The 25,734-nt window shown below is 45.3% G+C and overlaps 1 protein-coding gene across 1 annotated transcript in view; it reads right to left on the bottom strand.

Moving 5' to 3' along the window:
- Positions 1–25,734, bottom strand: part of PIK3C2G (phosphatidylinositol-4-phosphate 3-kinase catalytic subunit type 2 gamma) — a 2,201,800-nt gene that overhangs the window by 1,191,385 nt on the left and 984,681 nt on the right. The window contains exon 12 of the mRNA XM_078674033.1: positions 18,367–18,562. Within this exon, the coding sequence (XP_078530159.1) occupies positions 18,367–18,562 (196 nt within the window). The remainder of the gene's footprint in view (positions 1–18,366; positions 18,563–25,734) is intronic.

The following is a 25,734-nucleotide window of genomic DNA, read 5'->3' as shown; positions in this document are numbered from 1 at the left end:
CTCCGGTGATGCGACAGCAGACGGCTTCGATGAACACACGCTTCCCGGGAGATGCGACGAAGGCCCGCTTCTCCGGCGTTGCGATGATTTCAGCTGCGGCAGCGACCCGCTTCTTCTCGATGCGTCGCGCTCCCAGCTCCCAGCGGCATGCAAGTGACTGGAGTCAGAATTCCCAGCAAGGAAATTCAGGAGGGAGCTGGAGGGGAAGTCTTTTGTCCCTGAGACTTCAGCAGGAGGCAAGCACAGTTCAAGCCCTTGGAGAATATTCTGTAGATGAAATTTCTTACAAAGTTCCTTTTCCTTTCCCTTGGCAATGAAGCAACCACTGCAGGCCAACTCAGCAAACAGCACACTGGTAGAGGGGCAGTCCAAACTCCTGCAGCTTCCTTGGTTCTTCTCCTTGGCAGAAAGGTCTCTTGTTCCAGAAGTGATCTAATTTCTTGGGATGAGGGTCCCGATATTTATACCCCCAAATCCTTTGTTCTCTGAAGGCAGAGAGGCATCTGCCTAGTCCAAATCAGTTCCTGAGCACTTTGTTTACATGACTCTCTTCTTCCTTTCACTGTGCAAGGCAGTGACATCAGCCGCCCCACAGGCGGTGGAGCCAGCAGAGGGGAGGGAAGATTCAGCTCTGGTGCTCTCTGTTGACATGATTCCTCCTCTCCTTTCACAGTGCAGGGCAGATACATCAGACAAGCCACAGGTGGTGGAGCCAGCATTGTAGAGGGAAGGTCCAGTCCTATTCAGGACCCAGGTGCACTCCTCCCTCCCATCTGGATGTAAATATCTCTATTCACCACTGGGCTGTCCCAGCCTGTCTCCTGGAATTTCCCAGCCCTGACACTCACAAACCCAGACAAGGAATACACAACCCAGCAGAGGCAGGCTCAAATGGTTAGGCAAGCAAATACCTGCTTTCTAAAAGTGGTATTTGCAACCACAGAATATTAAAATACACTTTACTAAACAATGTATTTTATTATTCTGAGTTCAGGCATACTAAATTCTAATTTCTGCCATGTTCCCTGAGTCAGTTAGGATTATAAGCATGTAATAATCTAGCTGCTCATTCTGGCCTATGAGAACAGGTAGCCTTCAACAGTGAAAAACGAAAATGGCTGTAATTCACTATTAGAACATGCTACACACTTCAGAGCATGTCCTACCTTGTACTTACAATGCACCTTGCCCTTGGGCCTACTACATGCGTGTCTAATATGAAGCAAAGGGAAGGTTTAGAGACTGGCAAGTGGTTGCACATGGCCAAGTCGACATGGCAGTGCTAGACTGCACACAGGCCTTGCAATGGCAGGCCTGAGACACACTTTACAAGTTGCTTCTGTGGGTGGCACAACCAGTGCTACAAGCCCACCACCAGCATTTGACTTACAAGCCCTAGGCACACATGGTGCACTGTACTAGGGGCTGACAGATAAATCAAATAACCCAATCATGGAATAACCAATTAGTACATTAATTTAATTTAACATAGGGATCACTTGCACTGTGGCACTGATTAGCAGTGGTACAGTGCCCAAAATATAAATTCAGCAAAAACATATCACAACAGAGGAGGCAATCCGCCAAAAATGGAAGGGAGACTCACGCCAATGATGCCAGGTCTAACAGTCAGCAATCAATCCCTTCAGCACTACAGCGGCCTATGGGTGATGTGAGCAAGAAGTACCACCTTGTCTTCCTCCAATGATAGCACAGTGTTAAAGTCTCTGCCCCAGAGTATCGCAGCATCTCCTATAGACTGAATGTGGTGCCATACCCTCTGAAAGAAGTTGGGATCATCCACATTTGGGCCATATATATTTGTAATGAGAACCCAGCGGTGAAATAGTGTCCCCAATACTAGTAGATAACGCCCATCTGAGTCGTTGACTACCTCAAGTGTTTGCTAGGGAGTTCCTCGTTTGCTCAACGTTGCCACCCCTCTGGAGTAATTGGAATAACAGGATGTATAGATCTCGCTCTATCAAGTGGATTTCAATTGTTCACACGTTGAACCCCTTAGGTGGGTCTCCTGTAGGAGGCACACATCAGCTGCATGTCGCGTGAGATATGACTGCACCAGCCGTAGCTTTCTGTGGTCATTAAGGCCACGCACATTCCATGTGATGCATGACAATTTAGACATTAGGCTTGTGGAAAAATGTTGACTCTATCGCGACCAAAATCCCAGTGTTTGAGATATTAACTCCAGAACTCCCGGTACGGCCCCTCGTGATGTGTGATGGCAAAAGCCAGACTGCGGCAAGTGGTTCCCCTTCCATACGGCCCAGTAAGGAATATGACATGCACTGTAAAAATAACAAGAACAAATAATAACATTCCCAACCCACCCCCCTCCCACTCCAACCCCCCCAATCAGGTTGAGTAGCCAGATCCGCCCAGCCCAGAACAAACATAAGCCCACAACAAGTGAGGCTGAAGGGAATCATCCCAGAGGGGGTGTGAGGTTGCCGGCATACTCCTGTGCCACAATGCAAAGGGTGACCGAGCATCAATAGGAGTACCTAAAAGAATTTACATGAACACAGTCAGGAATCTAGAAAGTGTTTACAGTTCCTCCCACCAGCACCTTTAGCCAAACACATGCACTAGTCATTGTCACTTAGCTGACTGTGAGACTAGTCCTTCTCATGGCTACTTGAGCGCTGTTGGCGTGCGCGGTTTTTTAAAATTCTTTTATTTTGAAAGTTTTTATACAGCGCGAACAAGACCCTTGTGGATATCAGAGCGTTTTACAAGTGAGAACCTGGGTTACAAAGTATCTTTCTTTACACATCAGTTAAATGCAGGTCAGATCGCATATACATAACATCTAATAACAAAGTAATAAGGTACATCACATGCCTTTCCCGGTGAGGCTGGCCAAAGGTACACATAATGTCTAGAATGCCTGGATGGTCAGTTGGCATAGTAAAGTTCAGTAGCAAGGGTACGTTTGTTCTCAAAGTTTCTTTAATCTATGCTCAGGTGACATTAGCCATGAGAATCGATTTTACTTCTTTTTTGAAAGATGCAGTGGAGGGATTAAGTCTGGTTTCAGAGGGAAGGGCATTCCAGATTCTGGGGGCCAACCCAGAAAAGGTTCGGTTATATGTTTTCTTCTTGTTGAATCTTTGCGCTTTCAATAACAGGTTGTCTCCACTTCTTGAGGATCTGATCCCACCAGAGAGCGTCCGTTTCTGTGCCATGTAACTGGGTGCCTTGTGGTGCATAGCTTTGTGAGTCATACATGCTATTTTCACATAAATTCTGGCTTCAAAAGGTAGCTAATTCCAGGATTTTAGGTCCGGAGAGATGTGAGAACTTCTTTTAGAGTCAGTAAGGAGTCTCGCTGCAGTACTGATTGTGGCTCTTAGAGGGGCCTTTGTAGCTTTGGGCAGGCCAGAGAGAGAGGCACTTCCGTACTGCAATCTAGGTATGACTAGAGCTTGTGCTTCCTGCTTGAAGTCGTTTTCCGGCAAGAAAGGTTTCAGCTTCCTCAATGTGTTTAACTGAAAGTTTGCTCCTTTTTATTGCTTTTCTGATGTGTTTTTGCATATTGGGGTTTCTGTCAAGTGTTATTCCCAGTGATTTAGCGGAGTCCACAATGGGTGGTTGGCCGTTGAGTGCAGTAAGTTGTTTGATCCAGTATTGCATTATGGGAACTTGGGCAGGCGTAGCGATTAGAAGGAATTAGATTTTTAGGGCATTCAATTTGAGATGGTTTTCTGCCAATCATGTCTGGGTTTTTCCAAGCGTTGTGTTGAACATTTTGATGTCTTCCAGGGAATGGATCTTAAGGTATAGTTGTGTGCCATCAGCATACATGTGATATTGAACGTTAGATGCTTGGAGAATTTCGGTGAGTGGTTCCATGAAAGGATTGACCAGTGTCGGGGATAATGAAGACCCTTGTGGGACTCCTAAAGTTACTGGGACGGGTTTGGACAGGGAGTTCTTGACCTTGAATTGTTGTGACCTTTTTTGGAGGAATGAGATAAACCAGTTTAGCACTGACCCCGCTAATCCCATTCTGTGTTTCAGAAGATCTATCAGGTTCTCATGTTTGACCGTATCAAAGGCTGAGGAGAGGTCTCGCAAGATGAGTATGCAAGCTCCATTCTGTTCAAGGATTTGTAGAGCATCGTCAATTATATGTGTGATGGCTGATTCAGTGCTATGACCTGCTCGAAAACCTGATTGGTGTTTGTTAAGTAGTAGTTTGAACAAGGTGGGAATGTTGGTTAGTTGTTTAGATCCTTAGGGTCTGCCGCGTTTTTTTTTAGAATGGGTGATACCTACCCGGCTTTGAGGGTGTCTGGGATGCAACCTTGTCGTATTTATGTTCTTGGTCCAGAGAGGTAGAAGCAATGGGGTTAAGTCTTTAACAGTGCAGGGAGAGGATTGGTGAAACGATTGGCCGGATTCAGGCCGGAATCTAAGCATTTTGCAAATTGAATCTTCACTGTAAGTAGTAAAGGATGACCAGGATGCATCATTTTTAGGTTAAACTTTGATGGTATTTGGTGTGGAACCGATAGGAGGGATGGGGAGGTTTTAACCAGTGATCCAGAGAGTAGGATTCGGTAATTGAGAAGGTCATTCTTTATGCTGTCAGTCTTCTGAGTGGAGAAAGAAGCAAATTCTTCACAATCGGGTTGTGGGCATGCTTTATCTTGCGAACAATTAAGTGTATCCTTAGATTGGGTTTTGATTCATTCAAAACGTTTTTGGGACGATTTTTTGCCTGGTCTTGTTGGCAGCTGAAGTCAGCTTTTGTGCTTTTGAGCTTTCTGTAGAATGCATTTCTCTCCTTCCTTAGAATCCTGAGGTGGTTGGCTGATGGGGCTGATCTTCATGTGCGTTCATTTATTTTGAGAGATCGTCTATCCTCATTGAGTATTCCATTGTACCAAGGTTTAGAATCTTTTCTGGAGACTCTCTTTAGTTGAAGGGGGGCTTCCTCATTTAATATCAAGTTCATGGAATTGAGGTAGTGATTGGTGAGGTCATGAACTTCAGACATCCATTTAGGGGGCAGAAGTAGGTTGTAGTTGGAGGATGGTATTATGTTGGGGTCAATGTTTTTCAGATCCCTTTTCCATACTTTAGATCTTGTGGATTGAACCAAGTTAAGTTTCACTGTTTCCTTGAAAAAAAGGTGATAATATGATGGTCTGACCAGTCACATGGATTATTATATCCAGGATTGTTCCTTTATCGTGTGTAGGGCTGTTACAAATTTGGGTGAGGTCTACGTCATCTAGGTAGTTTTTGAGACCACTGCATCATTGTGGTCGTTCCAATGGAGATTGAGGTCTCCAAGGAATATTTGGGTATTTTGATGATCAGTGTTAGAAAAGACAATATCCATGAAGTGTTCAGTAAAGGTGAGGTTGCCCCCTGGTGGATGGTAGAGGGTGTGTAAAGAGCATACTGGTTTGCCATTACTGGTGATGTTGAAGCATATGTATTCGCAAGAAGGGAATACAGGGGATATTGATCTGTTAACTGAGATATTGTTACAATGTATGCAGGCGATACCGCCACCTGTCTTATCAATTCTGTCCAGTCTGATGATGTCATAATTCGGGGGTACTAGTATATCAATGATTGGTGTAGAGGAATCTTTTAGCCAAGTTTCGGTTAACATTGTCAGGTCCGGTTCTTGTGTGAGGATGAGGTCAGCTATTTTAGCTGCATGTCTTGTGGTAGATCTGCAATTTAGGAGTATGCATTTAAGGTGGGGCGTGCCGTGGGATGAAGTAGGTTCCTCAATAAGGGGCACTCGCCTTAGGTTGTCGACAATGACGCCTCTAGTGTTGTGATAAGTGGGCCTGTGAGGGTTAGGGGGATAGTCAGGATTGTCGCTATATTAGGCATGAGAGGGTTCCAGTAAGAAAGTTCATATGATTGTAAAAGAGATAGTAACTCTTTCTCCGACAGCGGATTGTTGCTTCGGATTGGGCAGGTTGAATTATTTTGAGAGGGAACTGATATCCAGCTGGGGGACGCAGATTTCGAAGTATCTATAGCGTGGTTCAGGTGCCTGTTGGATTTAAACTATCTAGTAGCTCTGGTGTACCTCGGTTGTCTCAGTATCACCTCATTTAATGCTTGTAGTTCTTTTTTGATTTGATATAATGAGATCATGATCTCATCGAGTCTGGGGTCTGGTGCGGGTTTGAGTAGGGTTGGAGGCTGTGTTATGGATGAGGTTGGTTGAGTTATGGGTGTGGGAGATGTGTTTGGGTCCCCTGGGTGGTCAGGGGCAGCGCGTGTTCTATGTGGTAATGTACAGTCATATTTTGTGCCATGTCCTGATCAGGGGTGAGGTGGAATGGGGAGTGTGCGTGTGAAGCATATCAGTGTGCAGCAAGGATGAGGTAGTGGGGTATTGGTTTTGCTGAAGGTAGCGGTAACAAGGAGGGGAGCTGGCGGGGGGATGTGATATCTGTTGGGGGTGAGTACGCTGCCGCAGTTGGGAGGGGTGAGTGTAATATGTGTGGGTCTGTTGACAAGGGGAACATGGTAGTGGTTACTGGTCGTGATATCAATGTTGTAGTGTGTGAGTCAATAAGGGATATAAATGCAGGTGTAGTGGTGATAGGGGGGTCTTCTGAGTGATCCCGGAGGGAAGGGGGCGTAGCATTTGTCTTGGATGTAGATATTGGTCGGTGTAAAAGAGGGCTTGGTTGGTGGAAAGGTTTGGTGATGTGTATTGGTGGTGGAGGTAGTCTGGGTGGAGGTAGCATATGAATCAGATGCAATTACTGTTCGGAATGGTAGTAGGGGGTAGTTATCTGAAGGGTTTGGCGATGTGTTATGTTGTGTACTAGAGGTGGGAGTAACCTGGGTGGGGGTTTAGGGTTTAGAATTTTGTTCTTTGATAATGGGGAAGATGTTATCCAAGAGATTTAGACTGTGGTCTGTGGATTGCATGAGGATGGCTCCGTTATTATGGATGGTGATGGTTGCAGTCGCTTGGAAGAGATGTGAGGGGGAGAGATAAATAAATAGACCATGCGCCATTTTTCTAGTGGAGGAGATCACAAATAAGGTTAGGAATCCTTTACTCCATTGTGCTCGTTTGTTTGTTGAGAAGTAGTGATCAGAAATGGATGTTTCAGGGTGAAGTTTTATCAGATTGTGCTTAAATCTTTTGGCTGATTTTCTTGAGAGGTTGGGGTAGACGATGGTGTAGGTATGTGTACCTGTGAGCTCCATAATGGACCCGGCTCTGTTGATGTAATTTTATGGTGCGGTATGTATGTGTGTGGCTTGTGGGGGGGCAGTGTAATGCGGTGTGATGGGCTTGGGTCTGGTGGTGGGTAATAGGGAGGGAGAAGAGGCAACTGTGGAGGTATCTGGGTTTTGGGAAAGGGGGAGAAAAGGCTGTTGACTCTAGTACAAATATTGAATGCGCCTGGGCGGGAAATGGGGGGTTGGGTGTGGGGTAGGCGAGGTAATCAGAGAGGAATAAAGATAAAATAGAACAGATTAGTGGAATTTTACAGAGAAATTCTGTCTTGAAATGAGTAGATGGGGGGATGGATGGTCATAGATTAGAGTCTGTTCCACTGTGGGGGAGTCAGTCCAATATGGCCGCCTCATTTGGCAAAAGCACCATAGTCAATCATGTAGTCCTGTGTCTATTTCCATTAACTATGCAGAGCCCTGGATAGAGCTGTTTCGCTTTCCATTCCTCTGTTGATGCTTTTAGTCCTTTTTCACTTATAGTGCTTTGCTGCCATAGGGGTCAAATAATGCGCTCTGCTTAATTTGCGCACCGGCAGGAGGCGGACTCCTGACCAATGTAAGTAGAGTGGGTTGCCATTTTGCGAGTTTATGTCTCAAGGCTGTTACCAGCCGAGCTTAGTGGGAAGTTTCAACACAATAGAAGTGAAAATAAAAGTCAGAATAAATGTACCATTAAATCGGATTCCAATGGGAGCAGCCAATGCATCTGTATAAATAAATCTATGTAGGTGTGAGGCAACTTGACATTATGGGTAACACATGAGGAGCTGAAACTGGGTTGTGGGTTTCAGCAACAGATATCAAAAAGATTGTGTCTGGTGCAATGATCATTGCCACCACATTATATAGCTGTTGCATCCCCGGTGTTACGGCTGTGATCATTAATGACCCAGCCTGGCCGAACTGTGGGCTTCGTCAGCGACTCAGATACCGTGATGTCTGTGTTGTTGTTTGTTAGTGTCACCATGGGTGCATTGTTCCGTGCAAGAGATTGAATAGGTAAATAAACGCGCTGTCGGCATTATTATGCTCTGATCCTGGGGGGGGGGGGTGGAATTAGGTAGCGGCTTCATCCGAGCGTTGTTCCGTGTGTCTCGGCCCCTGATCCAGCGATCATCAACGCAAACCAAAACGTGCTATCTGCGTAGCTGTGAGACGATCCCGCAGGGTGAGGACAGCCTGCAGCCACGTCTGGGAGCCGTGGGGACCCAAGGGCCGCTCTTTGTGTGTCCCAGGTCTAGCCGGACCATTCTTCCTTTGATCCGGGGGCAGTGCTCCCCAGACTGCAGTTTAAATTGACAGATCAAGCTTAAATCAGTTACGTCCGGGGGTTGCAGTAGTCAGATGGCTGTTCCCTGTGCCTCTGGTCTAGCTCCGGTCCATCCGGTCCCCTCCTTCTAACTACAGGCGTCGGCGCTCTTATGAGTACCGTCGAGTCAAACCTCACTCTGCTGTCCGTGATCCCCGACGTTAACTCACAGCCGGAGCCTGATCGAACGGAGGTGGGCCGCGATGAGCTAATGCGGATCTGGTTAGCTCTCCACTGCGACGATATACACTTCGTTTCCCCAGAGTATGTGCAGACCAAGGTGAACGTTGTTGTTAGGCCACGAACCTTATATATAATATATATTTTTCTTCACATGAAGCGTGAAAAGTTTCTAATTCCTTTAACTGTCTCGTTGTTCCACCTGCACTGCCTGGGTGATGTCTCGATAGAATGTGATGCTGTTTACCTAGTGCCACAGTTTCCCATTCTCCCTGGCCACTCTCAAGATTGTACCCCTGTCCCTGAAGTTGAGCAGACAAGCCAGGATCGTTCTAGGTGGAGCTCCCGGGATGGTCTGGGTCATAATGTATGGTGTGCACGTTCCACAAGAAACGTTGACAATAGCTCCATATCGAAGAGATCATTTAAAAGGCCCTCCACAAATGTTTCCATGTTCGTTTGTGAATTCCGGTATTCCCATAATTCGGACATTGTTCCTCCTGAACCTCGCTTTGTGGACGTCATTGCATGCCTTGATGACATCCAGCACTTTATCCATTCAGATGAGGTGTTCCTGCATCTCCACTTGGTGATTGTCCGAGTTGGAAACTCTGGTTTCCAGAATGTCTATTCTGTCTTCGTGCTTGTCCACTCTTTGGGAGACCTGTTCCATCTGCAGCGCCAAAGAGTCCAGCTTAATGTCTAACGCTCTAAGGCTGTCCTTCACGTCACGGAGCATGGTTTTGATATCATCCTCCTGCTCAGGAGCCAGCTGCGTTTCGGGCACCACCTTTATCTGTGACGGGTCAGTGTCTTGCATCCTAGAGGCACGTTTCTCGAAATTGATTTTTGCCTGCTTATTGTTTGTTTTCCTCATTTCTGCTTTCCACCTTTAGCGTCTTTCCACCGCTTGTGGAGACACTGAATCCAAACCTGGCAGGGCACCCCACAGATGGTGCTCCGCGTCTTGAAGTGATCTCTTGGAGCTTGCTTGACAGCTGAGTCTTCCCAAGCAATGTCCCTTTCTTGCCCCCTTGAAGTGCCACGATAATCAGGGGATCAGGCACCGGTCGGCGCACCGCACTCTTTCTGTGCACGCCTGCCTCGGTGTATTGCGGTTGCTCTATCTTTTGTTGTTGGCAGAAGTTTTTTAGTCTCGCACCGCGGGCCTCTGAAGTTAGTGAGCAGCGGCTCTTCGATTGTTGGCCCCCCCAGTCCCCAACCCTTTTTACTTTACTAATTCCAGGGCACCATTTCCGTGGTGATTGGGGTCCTCCTCTGCACTGCTTCTTGCTGCGTATCGTAGCTGGAGGTAGTCAGTCCTTCACCCCTACTTGTGTAGCTGTACAAAGAATGTTCAGTGCAGCGTCACTAGCAAGTGTTGTCCCCGCTGGCCACTGCCACCAGCTGGTCTCTTTGGATTCTCTGCTTCTTAACTGTTGTCAGTGCGGTATGTGTAGGAGAGCATTGTGATGCCCACGTGGTATCAAGCGCCTTGTTGGCAAGCTTGTTTACGCTGCAGAAGAGTAGTTGTTCAGCCTGTAATTGCGTCCTCATGCTGGTTTGACTGGGGCCCTTATCCTCACTTCGTTCTGCAGTGGTGCTTTTTAACTGGTTGTTTACTCCTGCTCAGCGTACAGCTGCAGGTGTTCCGTTTGCACCTCCGTCTCTGGCCAGACAGGTCCCCAGCCGGCAAATGGGCACCGGGGAGGTGGCGTCTGCTGCATTGCGCAGGTCGTGCTGCCAGTGCGCTGCATATTTTAAACGAACCTTTTATTGTATTTTGGTTGCTTTATTTGGATTTTTCCCTGCTTTTACCTCACCGTCCTGTGTGGGCTCCTGTCCCCTCACTGCATATAATTACTGGAACACGCACCGCCATTTGGCGGGTCCGGGTCCTGTGGGTGGATTTCGGTGGGCGCCATCTTTGATTGGGTGAGTGGTGCTTTTTGCGGGCGCCATTTTGGAGCGTCCTGACGCTCGAGCAGCCCTTTGAGACGCCTATTTAAGGCGGTCTTGTGTGCTTCACTTAGTGATCATCTGCTGCATTGCGCAGGTCGTGCTGCCAGTGCGCTGCATATTTTAAACGAACCTTTTATTGTATTTTGGTTGCTTTATTTGGATTTTTCCCTGCTTTTACCTCACCGTCCTGTGTGGGCTCCTGTCCCCTCACTGCATATAATTACTGGAACACGCACCGCCATTTGGCGGGTCCGGGTCCTGTGGGTGGATTTCGGTGGGCGCCATCTTTGATTGGGTGAGTGGTGCTTTTTGCGGGCGCCATTTTGGAGCGTCCTGATGCTCGAGCAGCCCTTTGAGACGCCTATTTAAGGCGGTCTTGTGTGCTTCACTTAGTGATCATCTGCTGCATTGCGCAGGTCGTGCTGCCAGTGCGCTGCATATTTTAAACGAACCTTTTATTGTATTTTGGTTGCTTTATTTGGATTTTTCCCTGCTTTTACCTCACCGTCCTGTGTGGGCTCCTGTCCCCTCACTGCATATAATTACTGGAACACGCACCGCCATTTGGCGGGTCCGGGTCCTGTGGGTGGATTTCGGTGGGCGCCATCTTTGATTGGGTGAGTGGTGCTTTTTGCGGGCGCCATTTTGGAGCGTCCTGACGCTCGAGCAGCCCTTTGAGACGCCTATTTAAGGCGGTCTTGTGTGCTTCACTTAGTGATCATCTGCTGCATTGCGCAGGTCGTGCTGCCAGTGCGCTGCATATTTTAAACGAACCTTTTATTGTATTTTGGTTGCTTTATTTGGATTTTTCCCTGCTTTTACCTCACCGTCCTGTGTGGGCTCCTGTCCCCTCACTGCATATAATTACTGGAACACGCACCGCCATTTGGCGGGTCCGGGTCCTGTGGGTGGATTTCGGTGGGCGCCATCTTTGATTGGGTGAGTGGTGCTTTTTGCGGGCGCCATTTTGGAGCGTCCTGACGCTCGAGCAGCCCTTTGAGACGCCTATTTAAGGCGGTCTTGTGTGCTTCACTTAGTGATCATCTGCTGCATTGCGCAGGTCGTGCTGCCAGTGCGCTGCATATTTTAAACGAACCTTTTATTGTATTTTGGTTGCTTTATTTGGATTTTTCCCTGCTTTTACCTCACCGTCCTGTGTGGGCTCCTGTCCCCTCACTGCATATAATTACTGGAACACGCACCGCCATTTGGCGGGTCCGGGTCCTGTGGGTGGATTTCGGTGGGCGCCATCTTTGATTGGGTGAGTGGTGCTTTTTGCGGGCGCCATTTTGGAGCGTCCTGACGCTCGAGCAGCCCTTTGAGACGCCTATTTAAAGTCGTCTTCTCCCGCGCAGCGGGACCGCGCAGAGGGGCGCCGTCGCTTAGCCGGAGTCGTGCCAGAGTCCTGCCCGTCTGCGCTCGTCCGCGTCGAGGTAGCGGGTGCGGGCTATGGACTCTGGATCCCTCTCTTATTAGTAGCTAGTGTACCATGGCGGCGCTCAGGTACGAGCGTGCGGCTCTCTTATCTATTAGAGATAATCTTCGGGTGTGTTATCATGACCCTCTACCCCCTCTATCAGGACCTTATGAGTGTACCTGCGGTTATTTCTCTTTGACCTCTCCCATTGGAGTCCGTCCAGTCAGTAGGACTGTTCGTGGCACCCATATGGAATGGTCCGGACAAGCCCTTAATATATGGAGTCTGAATGTTAGATCTCTGGTTAAACACCATCAGTCACTACGCGATATGATCGATGCGGACCTTCCAGATATCATCTTCCTGACCGAAACCTGGTTACAGGACGCGGACACGGCCATCATTAACTTGGCTTTCCCCTCTACCTATACAGTGTCTATCTTAAACCGCTCGACGAGGGGAGGTGGTATAGCCATGGCGACGAGATCGTGTTTCCCGGTGGAGTGGAAGGCCTTGGACCTCCCTATGTGCGAAAGCGCTTCATTTAAGGTGAAGGTCACTCACCAATTCACCTTTAGCGGTGTGCTTATATATCGTCCTCCTGGGAATGACACCGCCTTCAAGACTGCTCTTGTGGACGTAGTCAGTTCCTTGACTGCAACTTGCTCTAATTTCAATATAGTTGGTGACCTGAATATACATCTGGATCAGTCGTCATCCCCTTCCATCAGCTCTTTGCTGGCGGACTTAGAAGCGTTGCAACTTGACCAATTGGTCACCTCTCCCACCCACACAGGAGGACATATATTAGATCCTTTCTTTACCACCTTAGCTCGGGCTAGATCAGCTGACCCGATGGTGGTGGGTTGGACTGACCACCTACTGGTCAAAGTGTCATGTCCCCTGGACACCCCCCAACTGAAACCTGCAGGTAAACAGAGTTTAAAGCGTGACTGGCGTAAACTTAAGCTGGAGGAGTTTGTCAGGTTATTGGAGGCCCAACCCCTGGACAAACTGCAGAATGCAGAACAGGGTTATGAACAATTCTGCAACTGGGTTCTTACTGCCCTCGATGCTCTTATACCGATGCGGTGGGCAAAATGTCATGCGAAAAATCGTAGCCCTTGGTATAATGAGGCGCTTGCCGAGCTTAAGAGATCTTGCCGGCAAGCTGAGAGGGCGTGGAGAAAAGCTTTTGATCCCACGTTAAAATCATTTTATTTTGCCCAGCTTAAGTCTTACCATAGAGCTATTTGCCAAACCCGAGCCACCTATTACGCTGCTGAGTTTTCCAACAGCCCCAACCCCACTAAGTTGATCTTTAAGGTACTCAAAGACCTGATGGGGAAACGGGCCACCTCGCAAGAAATCTGTACGGACTCGCACTGCGAAAGCTTGGCATCCTTTTTCGTGGAGAAAGTACAGAAAATCTATCGAGGATTCGTACCAGCTGCCCCCGGGGATGCTCCTAGCGAAGTAGAGATCTTGGTGCCTGAAACTCTGTCAATCCTGCCGAGTATGTCTAATGAGGTATTCGATACTCTGAGCCTTAAAATTAAATCTGGCTCTCCCTCAGATCCTCTGAAACCGGAGTTTTTCGCCTCTCTCCCGCCTCTCTGTCGCGAGCCCATTATGGAATTAATCAATCTTTCCCTCAGTGAGGGCGTGGTGCCATTACCCTGGAAGCAGGCTGTGGTCAAACCCATCTTGAAGAAACCGAATTCTGACCCCCTGCTCCCGGAGAACTATCGGCCCATCTCCCTCCTGCCTTGGACCGCCAAGGTTACGGAGGCACACGTGAATACCATTCTGTCTGCCCACCTTTCGCGTAATAACATCCTTGACGAGACTCAAAATGGGTTTCGTGCGCAACATAGCACTGAAACGGCTTTGCTCTTTATGATTGAGCATTTGCGATCAGTGCTAGACGCGGGGCAGACCGCGGCGCTCCTATTGTTAGACCTGAGCGCCGCGTTCGACACGGTGTCTCATGACATTTTGCTGCGGCGTCTGGAGGAAGTGGGGATTGTCGGGAAGGCTCTTAAGTGGTTCCGCTCATTCCTCTCGGACCGGTCTTTTAAAGTAGCCATTCCACCTGGCCAGTCCTCGTGTCATCCTCTGGAACTGGGAGTCCCTCAGGGCTCTGCCCTCAGCCCCACACTATTCAACTTGTATGTGAAACCGCTGGCTGCTGTCGTCAGGCAATATGGCCTTACGATGACATCGTATGCCGACGACACGCAGCTGGCGGTGACACTCAGTGGGGACCCTGAGGTGACTGCACCCAGATTCCGGGCAGGACTGATAGCTGTGGCTAGTTGGATGCGTAACAACTGCTTACAGCTTAATACTAAAAAGACCGAGGTCCTGATTGTGGGGAAGCAGGCGGAACTCTGGGGTGACCAGTGGTGGCCTCTCGAACTGGGGGCGATGCCTATCCCAGTGGAAGAAGTAAAAAATTTGGGGGTATGGCTGGATTCTAACCTCTCCTTTGCCAGCCATACAAAGAAGACAGCAGCCACCTGCTATGGCATTCTGCGAGGACTTAGACCAGTTCTCAAATTTTTCGACCCTCCCACACGTCAACTGGTGGTTCAGGCCTCTATCCTCTCACGGATAGACTACGGGAGTGCCTTGCTCCTTGGAGTCAATCAGGCTGAGGCGACGAGGCTCCAGAGGGTGCAGAATGCTGCTGCACGGGCCATTGTAGGTCTTCCGAGACGATGTCCTGTCTCTCCTGTCTTGGCCTCTCTGCACTGGCTTCCGGTCAGACAGAGAATCAAATTCAAGGTTCTCTGTCTGGCATTTAAGATCTTAAAGCTTTCTTCTCCTCCGGCCTTGACAGGCCTTATTTCTTCTTATGTCCCCACGCGATCCCTTAGATCCGAAGCCCAGTATCTGGCGAATAAGCCTAGGTTCAGGCTTAGCAGGATGGGAGGACGTTCCTTCCGCGTGTTGGCGGCAGACTTATGGAATTCCCTTCCTGTTCATATTCGGGCCCTTAACAGCTTGACCCTTTTTAGAAGGGCCATCAAAACCCACTTGTTCATCTCTGTAGGCTAATATCCCCCTCTGTTAGCTCTGATCTGTTGTGTTGTTGCATATGATCAGGCGCCAGGACGCCCCTTCGCTGGGGCAGCTGTTGCGCCTAATAAATGTTATTAACATAACATAACATAACATAACATATATCCACTCTGCACTTCAGGCCTCCCAAGGCACCCCAGCGAACTCCAGGGGGTCCAGGCGGGCCGCGCGACAGCCGCTCACCCACCCAATCTTACCTGCATGGAATACGCACAGCAGTGGTCCTCAGCTGAACCGCCCGGCACGTCTGCCGATCACCGCAAACTCATCGATGTTCCCCTGCAGGCAGCCCCGGACTGCCATTCCGTCAGTCACTGTGAGAATAATTCTGTTTCTTCCTCACTGTGCTTGTGCCATTTTGAGCACTTCGGCCGGAGGCCCCCGCGGCAGTTCCGCCTCAGTTTTCTTCACACCACTTGGTTCTCCGCAGTAAAATTTCACGCTGCCTCTTCAGTCGCTATTTCTACATCTCGTTGACTGCTTTTTGTCCCCGGATTAGCAGTTGGGTCCCAGATATTTGTCGGATGCCGAGCTTGGCCGGCAGAGCCACACTAGCAAGCGGCTATCTTGCAGTTTGGCTCCCACAATCAAAAGTTAGCACTTATTAAATGTAATAAGACAACCTTACATTAAGGGTGACATATGCAACATAATTGGAGATTAATGTTTGGAAAGAGGGTTATACTGCTAAGTGTAATTACAGTTAAAAACTGTATTCAGGCTCAATGGCCAACCTGGGACATATTGTAAGGGGCTACTTAAGTGGGCGGCACAGTAAGGTCTGGAGACCTACTAGTAGCATTTAATTTACAGGCTTTGGGTTTGCTATACTACACTACAGGGGAATTATAAGTAAATTAAATCTGCAAATCAGGTGTTAGCCAATTTCACCATGTTTAAAGGAGAGAGCACAAACACTTTAGCACTCTTTAGCAGTGGCAAAGTGCATAGAGTCACATGGCCAACAAAAACGAATGTGGCAATAATAGGAGGGTGTTACGCTTGTTTATTCCTTCTCGTATTCCTTATTCTCTCCTTCAGCAGGCAGTCTCACAGTAGCTCTTCCCCATCCACTGTTTAGTATTGGGTCTGAGATGTTTTTAGATTATTTCTTGAATGGAATAGAATGTGGATTGCTTCAGTCCTGTAGATGTCTTTAATCTTCTTCCTTATGCAGGCATCTGAGTCCACTGTTTATCCTCCTTTAAGGGGGTGCATGTAATTATTTAGTCAGATTGTGTGGTTAAGGCCTGCTGATCTTTTCCACAATATAATACATTTTTTTTTGCAGAGTTTTATATAGCGCGAACTAGACCCGAACTGAATCAGGTATCAGAGCGCTTTACATAGCACCAGTTACGTTACATGAGGACACGCATTCAATTTAGGCATGGGGAGATTAAGTGATTTGCCCAGAATCACAGGAGGTTTTTGGCGTCGTTACCGAGACTCGAACCCAGATCCCCAGGTCTGAGGTCGAGCGCCCTAAGTTATCAAAAACCTACTCTGTTGTGATTGGGATCGTGATTTTGGGTCAATTGTTTTATGTCTTGATCTTCTCAACTACAAAGCAAGCTTTCAAGTTGGCAGTGCCTTAGATGACAAACACTTGCTTTCTTACACATAACATTGTGTGAACAGTTGATATTTTGGAAAGTTTTCAGTTTTTCTATACCTCTGTTACATTATTTACATTGTATTTTACTGAACATACCCACCTTTCGCACAATCACACAACTCAAATGATGGTGAAAACCTTGACTTTGGAAACACAATTGTAGTGTAGAGGTTAACTTAAAGATCCACGTCTAAGAACAGTAGTCACCTAACACAGAATTAACCCAAAAGGAGCAAATGTCATACTTTTTTTTAAACGTTTGTGGATCAGCATAAAGTTTTTAAAAATCACATGAATGTAATCTGTAGGCTAAATGATTATGTAGTGTTATCTATTCTAGGCCCTCTTTGGCTCTCCCTTGGTTCCTTGGTTGGACATATCAGCTCAGTTAGGCTGATTTTGCTTTGCCTAGCTAGACATAACACATTTGGTTTTGTGACATGATATTTTAGGAATACACTGCACATATTATTTGTTATTCAGCGACTCGTTTTGAGATTTATTTTGAACATTTCGCACAAGGCATGTGTACTAAACAACATGGTGTACTATCTTCTTGTGCCTGGTCAGCAACATCACCTACTGTTTTTTTTGACACAACACAATAGCACAATAGCAGTTTTATAACAAAATAGTTTTTATCATATAACATGTCTCGCCCCCTTGGAGAGCAGAGAGAATTACAGCAAGGAGACCAGTCTTGAAAAGGAGGCAGCAGCCTTGCATAAACCGAGTTTACACCCATGATGCAGACTATCTAACTACACATGCCAAGTATGGGATCCAGTGCTAATCCCAAAGATCAGTGATAGATCTCTATACGAAGGTAGTGAGGGCAGGCCTAAATAGATATATTAGTTTCCATGGTTTGGCTTTTCTTTGTATACAGTCTGCTAGTAATGTTAATTACATTGCTCAGTGGTATTTCTTAATCGTAGCACAAGTGCTTCAAAATAGACTATGATAGTTTCAATAAATATATTGTAAACTTCCTTTGTGTCTTGTCTTTGTTTACTTTGGACATGCATGAATGAAAACGAAGGTGATGATCTGTTTTCATGGTTCACTTGGGGACCAGAGGTTCGTGTTCTACGTTTGCCGAAATTGCCTGTTACTCTGGAAAGGTTAGAAATTCAGGTGAGGCACTATGAGCTAGTCAGATTTGGACTTACAGGTATTGATATATTAGAGAAACACAGTCCATACAATCTGACTTCCTGTTCTGACAAGGCACATTTCTGTTTCCAAACAGAATCCCTGCAACAATTATATAGGTGTCTAAGGGCTTTGAAGGTCCTAAAATGGAACCCACTGTCTCATTTGCACTATAAATTGCTTTTAATGCCAATAGAGGGGAAATACACTCTATTTTACATTACTCTACTATGTCAGACATTCCCAAAAATACACACCAAGTGAATTTTGTAATATAAATATATCCTTAATGGAAACATGGTATGAGATGCGGAATTATTTCACATTCTGTAACATATTTGATTATCTGTGTTGCATTCGCATATTTCATTTTCTTACCTTTTTGTCCACTGCTCTGGAATATTATGTCCGGAATACAAAGTGAAACTTAGTCGTGAATCCGCCTTTGTCTCTGAGCATTCAATACTCCTTGGCACAGCCTCTGTCTGAAAGTCTGTATGAAAGCTTCGACTGTAGATGTAGATAAGGTTAGAGATGGCTCTGGATAGCACAATGGCAGCGGTTTCTAAGTTTCCTTACAAAAATAAACAGATATCAGAATTACAAGTTGAAGCATTCCAATAGCCTAACAGTTCAGGAACATTACAATGACATTCGCCATCTGTGCTTTTCAGACAATAGAATGCTCAACCAAAGAAAATGTTGGGGAGTATAGAACAGCGGTTCATATTTAGGAAACATAAGCATAGAGTTAATGCCAAGGAAGGACTTTAACCATTTTGAGCACAGGGCGAATTAATCAATCAATCAATCAATCAATCAATCGGGAATTTCTATATAGCGGCTAATCACCCATGAGAGTAATCAGGCACGTATGTATCCAGGCATTGTAAGTCTGGCTGTGATGCTTCACTTGCTGACTTTGCCCCCTGCCTTGTGGAACTCAACCCTGAGCATGCTGACTCTGCTTAGCCGTTTGTTGGGTTCGTCGGTGGGGACAGCGAGTTGTAGGTGCCTTGGGATGATGCATGCCTTATTGCTGTCCCAGGCCATGTTCTCAGCCAGATCAAGGATCTCAGTGGTAAGGAACTACAGCTAAATAGACTAAAGCACCTGTGCCGACACACTTAGCGCAGCTTTGTTTACAGAGCAGCCTGGGCACACAGCCCACAGGGAACTGAAGTCCAGCTCTAGAAGAACGGGTCTTGGCTGTAGGACGAGCCTTTTCTTCATGCTCTCCGCATCCAGAAATAGCAAGCAACTGCAAAACACCCACACAGAAGTAATCCTAAATGGGATATCTATTAGACCAACATGAATTGCAAACTGAAGCATAGAAAATCTGCTTTGGGAGCAGCTAAGGGTCAATTTGTACCAACCTGAAAACAAGAATTCAAAAAGAAAACAGCATTATCAGAGGGTGATCTTGGTATTGTTACAAGACGGCTTCTCAGTGTGTATTGCAATGTAAAAAATGAAGATACATTTTATACATAAGCTTATGTATAAAGTTAGTCTAGTTGTTACCATTGCAATCCTAAGGGAACACATTGACATTAGAGTCATGGTGAAAAGGTGGGACCCATGAACAGCCTTCGGATGGTGCATCCACACTTATCTGACTCCAATGGAATAGCAAGGTTGACAAAGGGCCACAAGGTAAACAAGGAATTGGCACTCGTTTGGGTGGTACAAAATAAGCCAGCCATAACTGCGGGTGCAGTCGGTTTCTGCAACCCTTTGGCCTCTGCCACTCCACCTTTTGCATCAAGCGATCTATGCCACAAAGGTCCCTAAAGTTTACATCATTTGAAACCTATACAGTGCTGTTTTCATATCTTTCACTTAAAAAAATAGATTACCAAGGGGGTGCGTGGCCAGCTCCCGAAGCGAATAGTGGCTTGTCTGTGACTCTCACGGGACACGGGAAGCGGAGACGAGCCCAGCGCAACTCCCAGGACTTAATATGATGTTGAAGCGCTGGAGAAAGCGGGGGAAGCCCTGAGGATTCACCGGGCCCCACCGTCAAGTTTCCCAGTGGCTTCTGCATCGAGTTATTTGCGTGGTTCGTGGTGCGCAGCGAGGTCAGGTAGCGGCCGCCATTTTATACGCCCGCTGACAGAGATTGCTCCTACGCGGTCCCAATTTCACCGTGCATTCCCGCCTCAGCGCTTTTGTCTTAATCGTTGGGAATTAACCCCCTGCTCTCCGCTTTCCTGGTGATTTCTTTCACAAACAGAGGATAATGTTCTTCACTGTCAAAAATTGACTGCTCGAGCATCGTGTTACTTCATACACCACAGGCTATTCCTTATCGGAAAATATTGTGAGGCAGCCACTTAATACCACAATGAGGATATATTTCTTGCAACTAACAGCGCCAGTGAGTTTCTTATCCTCAAGTTTCTCAGCGCTGCATGTATTCTTCATGGTGAATCTGGATTATGACTGCTAATTAACTTTTCCTCACATTATTTGGCCTTAATACATGTTTCTGGCCATAGTTTCATAATTGCTTAAAAGCAGATATGCTATTTTATTAAACTCTCTCACTTTATGATAGCTACATGACTCTAGCTTAGTCTATGTCTTAATTCTGTAGCCTTATTTGAGATCTTTGCTTGCATTTAATTAACCCCTTCGGTCTCAAAATATACAGTTTAACTTCAGTTAGCTGTACTTATGCTGCTCAATGCGTATATATGAATTGCTCAATTTCTGATGGTATGACAAGATTGTTGTTATTGAATTCACTGACTCTGTACTTGTGGTACTTATGCTTTGGATTCTGCATGTAAAGTATAAATTTAAACTTTGCAGCTGCCAAATATCTTTATTGTTATATCTTCTGGCTTCATTATTTTGAGACTTTTTGTACTACATTCTCTACTATTGCCTGACTAAAGAGATGACCCAATACTGGTTTTATTATTCATTATTGGTTGCTAGCTATATTATTTAATCTTGTTTTATTATGACCTTTTAATTCTGATGGTAATATTCGTCTCAAATATATCTGCTTCCTTGTGTTCCAAACATGTTTAAGTGCTTTTACGGTACTTGTATATATTATTTTATTGCACATGTATGACTTGTTTTCTACCTGGTGGACCAGTCATTATTTCTGTTTTTGAATTCACTAACTCTGTGATGATGACACTTTTCTTATAGATTTATTAAATGTATTAGGCTATTTGAGCTATTATATGTTCATGCTATCCTCCACATTGGATATGTATATTTATTTGCAGATTCAATGTGACAGTATTTGAGTTATTGTGCAGCTTCCTATGCTTTTAGATATTCTATGGGTAGACTCTCCAAGATCCTCCATAACCCTCACCCTTCTAAGAAGACCCTTTTGACTCGCACTGGTTCTAGATTTCAGTGTTTTTCGATGAAGGACACTTCGGACACCATTCCTTCTTCTGAGGCCTCTTCCATTACTTCTACTTCATCAAGATCTAGTACTAATAAAGGCTCTATAAAAAGACTCAAAAAGACTCCTCCATCCCCCCCCCCCAAAGCAAACTATTCCGACCACAATGGATCTCCTACTAGATGAAATAAGGGCCTTAAAACCTTTAATTGAAGAGACAAAATCCACTCTCCAAATGCTTTCGGATAAATGGTCGAATGTGGATAATCGGGCCACAGTCCTGGAACAAAATGTGGCTTCACTTGACTCTTCTGTTTCCAAAGTTGACCCTTTATGTGCGCAAATCTCAGTGTTACACAAGCAGATTTAAAACTTGGAAAACAGAAATAGACGGAACAATCGCCGCATTTATGGTTTGGCAGTAAATTCATAAGGATCAGACCCCATTGCTTTCTTCAAATCCTTTTTCCAAAATTACTTCATTTGCCAGATTCTACTACTCTTAACATACAAAGAGCACATCGTCTAGGCCCAATGCCTGGAGGAACAAATTCTTCAACTGCAAGGATACCAAGAGGTGTTATCTTGTACTTCCTTGAGTACACTGACCTGCTCATGATTTTATCTGCTGCAAGATCCATGTCAGGGAGCCCTCTTTATCTTTCTCAAGATTATGCCAAGTCTACAGCAGACCGTCGCAAGGAATTTTTGTCCCTTCGACCACAACTGCGCTCCATGGGAGCACGCTTTGGGCTTTTCCATCCTTGTCTTTTCAAGGTGACTTTCAATAATAAGACTACCACTTATGAAGATCCGATGAAGTTGAAAAGCTTTCTGTATTCTCATAGTGCTGATACAATGGAATTTGCCTCTGCGTCCACTCCTAAATAGCATACTTGTTTCTGAAATTGTTTTGTTTCATCAGGTTCACATTTGCTGGTTAGAGTTCCTTTTTATTTTTTATTTTTAGATGGTTACTGGCATTATGTTCTGTTTTATACATATTCGTATTAATGTTTTTGTCTTTTTTGCCCAGACTTATCTCTTTGTCCTGTTTACCCTTACAGATATCCTTTCTGCGCACCATCCCCCTTACCTGATGTTTTTGGAGTTCATGGGTTTCGTTCTTCTCTCCCGTTCTCCCTCCTGAGTTGTGGATCCGTCATTGTTCTATGTGGCTTCCACCCTCCCACCCCTTCCAGGTTCTGGATGTTTTGTAAGTTATTTTTTCTGATTATTTGTCTCCCATTTCTTCCTATTTTTCTCTTTCCTCTTCTTTTTTCTTACCTGTTCCTATTTATAACTTTGCATCTTCTTTTAATGTTATCACCTTGTTTTATCCATTGTTTTTCATGGACATCTCTTGTTTGGTTGTTGATCCATTTTAATGCAGTTTTTACATGCTTTTATTGCTTATGTTCTTCTCATATGCCCCTTGACTGGTTTCTGAAATGTTCTTTTGATTTCTGAACATGCCTTTAAAAATAATATCTTGGAATGTTAGAGGTTTACATTCACCAATCGAAAGACAAAGAGTTTTAACACACCTTGCCAAATTGAATGCAGATATCGCTTGTTTACAAGAATCACACTTATCGGACGAGGAATCTGCTAAATTGAAGAGAGGTTGGGTAGGCGAGGTTTATTTTTCCCCAGGTGATGGTAAGCGAAATGGAGTTCTGATTTTATTTCAAAAATCCCTTCACGTCAAACTAATAACGAGCTCTGTGGATACTTCAGGTAGATGGGTTCTAGTGAAATTCACATTAGATGAGGTACCTATTTCCATTTTAAATATCTATGCCCCAGTGACTGGTGATGCCTCTTTTTGGACCTCCCTGGCACCGCACATTTCACAGCACTATGTTGACAATTTTATCCTTGTAGGTGACTGCAATGAAGTCTTTGACCCATTTCTTGATAGGCATTCATCTAGTGCTTACATTCCTCACAAATCCCATAAATCTTTTACACAACTTATTACTCAGTACAAACTTATTGATGCATGGATACTTTGCAATCCCACACTGCGTGAATACTCCTTCTTCTCAGCACCTCATCAGACCCAATCACGATTAGATTACTTTTTCATTTCACACCACCTTTCTCAGTCCCTTATTGCTTCCGACATTGGTTTAATTTTGATTTCCGATCACACGCCAGTCTCTATCAATTTAGATGTTTTACAAAAACCTAATTCTACTCGGAAATGGTGTTTCAATAATTCTCTCCTTCTTGATTCAGATATTGTGTCTTCCTTTACTTCCTTTTTTCATGAATACTTTTTGCTTAATCATACTGCTGATATCCAATTCCCTGTAATTTGGGATGCCTTTAAAACATCGGCCAGAGACTTTATTATTAGCTATGTTTCTCGCAAGCGGAAGAAAGCTCAACACATCACTACAGAACTTTTATCTAAAAATAAACGATTGGAACACTCTTTTTACACTTCCAAATCTAAGGACTGCTTAACTGAGCTCATCGCTACTAAACTTCAATTCAATAAAGACTACACATATAACGCCTCCAATTTTCTCTTAAAATCCAGTGCTAAATTTTATGGCGGTCATAATAAGGCTGGGAAATTATTAGCCAATTATTTAAAAGTTAAACAATCTAAAGTTAATATTGATTCCATTTTTGGTCAGGACGGTTCACTAAAGCATAAAGATGACAAAATTCTACAGGAATTTCTTCATTTTTACAAAACCTTATATTCCTCTGAATCAGTTTCTTCTGAGTCATGAATGAATGAATGAAACATGTTTTTATAGAGCGCACCGTTCACTCCAAGGAGCATCTTGGCGCTAGATGACAGAGGAACTGAGGGGAAGACAGGAGTGGAAAAAGTACAGAAAGGATGGTTGCAAAGGGATTAAATGAGTGCTAGGGTTTCCTGGTCAGAAGTGCTAAAGATCCAAGTTTTTAATGACTTCCTAAACATGGACTCGTTGTTAGTGTGTCTTAGTTGGGTGGGCAGGAGATTCCAAGCCTTTGCTCCCAGTGTGGCCAAGGTTTTCCCTCCTCGGGTTTTCATTTTGAAATGGGGACTAGCAAGCAAATTCTGGTTGGAGGACCGCAGAGTTCGTTTGGTAGGGTCTAAGATGATTTCTCAGATATATTGGCCCACTTCCAATGGTGGCTTTGTAGGTGACGGTTAGGATCTTAAACAAGATCCTTTTATGGATTGGTAGCCAGTGGAGGGTTTTTAGGGCATCGGTCGAAGATGACCGTTTGGGGAGTCCCAATACCAGCCTGGCAGCGGCATTTTAGATAACTTGTAGTCGTTTTATCACCATTTTTTTTGTTCCAGCATATAGTCCATTGCCATAATCGAGGTGAGATTAGACTAAGGCCACTGCAACAGTTTTTCTGGCATGCAGAGGAAGCATATCAAAGAATTTCCTCAACATTCTTATTATTTGAAAACAAGTACCTGCCACGGTGAGGGCCTGTTTGTGAAAGGACAGAGAAGAGTCGAATTTAAAACCTAAGTTTTTGGCTGTGTCTACTGTGGCGGGCGGTGGATATGAGTTAATGGGCCACCATAGGGTTGGGTTAAAGTTGTTAGCTTTCCCAAACAGCATAATCTCTGTCTTGGAGCTGTTAGACCTAAGATGGTTTGACTCCATCCATTTCATGACTGAGGTGAGGCAGTGATGAAATCTTTCTTCTGCCGCGGTGGAGTTTTTATCCAGGGTCAGAATCAATTGAGTGTCGTCTGCATAGCTGATTGCTTCCATATCGAAGGAATCAATCAGTGTAAGCAGAGGGGACATGTATAAGTTAAAAAGGGTCGGACTCAGGGAAGATCCCTGTGGGACGCCTGAGGACAGTTCTTTCCCTGTGGACTTATATCTGCCTAAAGTGACAACTTGGTTCCTATTTCTAAGAAAGGCGGTTAGCCATTCGTGGGCTTTGTCGTTTACACCAATGTGCTTCAGTCTGTTTATCAAAATGTTATGGGAGACCGTATCAAAGGCCGCAGAGAGGTCCAACAGAATCAGCACTGCGTCCTTGCCTTGATCTAGTGCCCATTTCAGGGTGTCTGTGGTGTGGAGCAGTGCTGATTCTGTTGAATGCCCTGCTCTGAAACCTGATTGCTTGGGGTGAAGGCAATTGTGGTTTTCCAAGAACTCGTTCAACTGAGTGTTCACCAATTTTTCCGCTATTTTACTTGGACATGAGAGAAGGGAAATGGGTCTGAGATTGGACAGTATGGTGGGGTCAGATAGTTTCTTTTTTTGGAGAGGTTTGACTGCGGCTATTTTCCACAGATCAGGGATTTTTGATGTTTCAAAAGTGGAGTTGATAATTTGGTTTATGATCGGGTTCACAGTCTCGATTAGTGCGTGAAGAATTTT

This window comes from Lissotriton helveticus, chromosome 1_1, assembly GCF_964261635.1.
Source record: "Lissotriton helveticus chromosome 1_1, aLisHel1.1, whole genome shotgun sequence".
NCBI lineage: Eukaryota > Metazoa > Chordata > Amphibia > Caudata > Salamandridae > Lissotriton > Lissotriton helveticus.
This window is presented reverse-complemented; position numbering and strand designations above follow the sequence as displayed.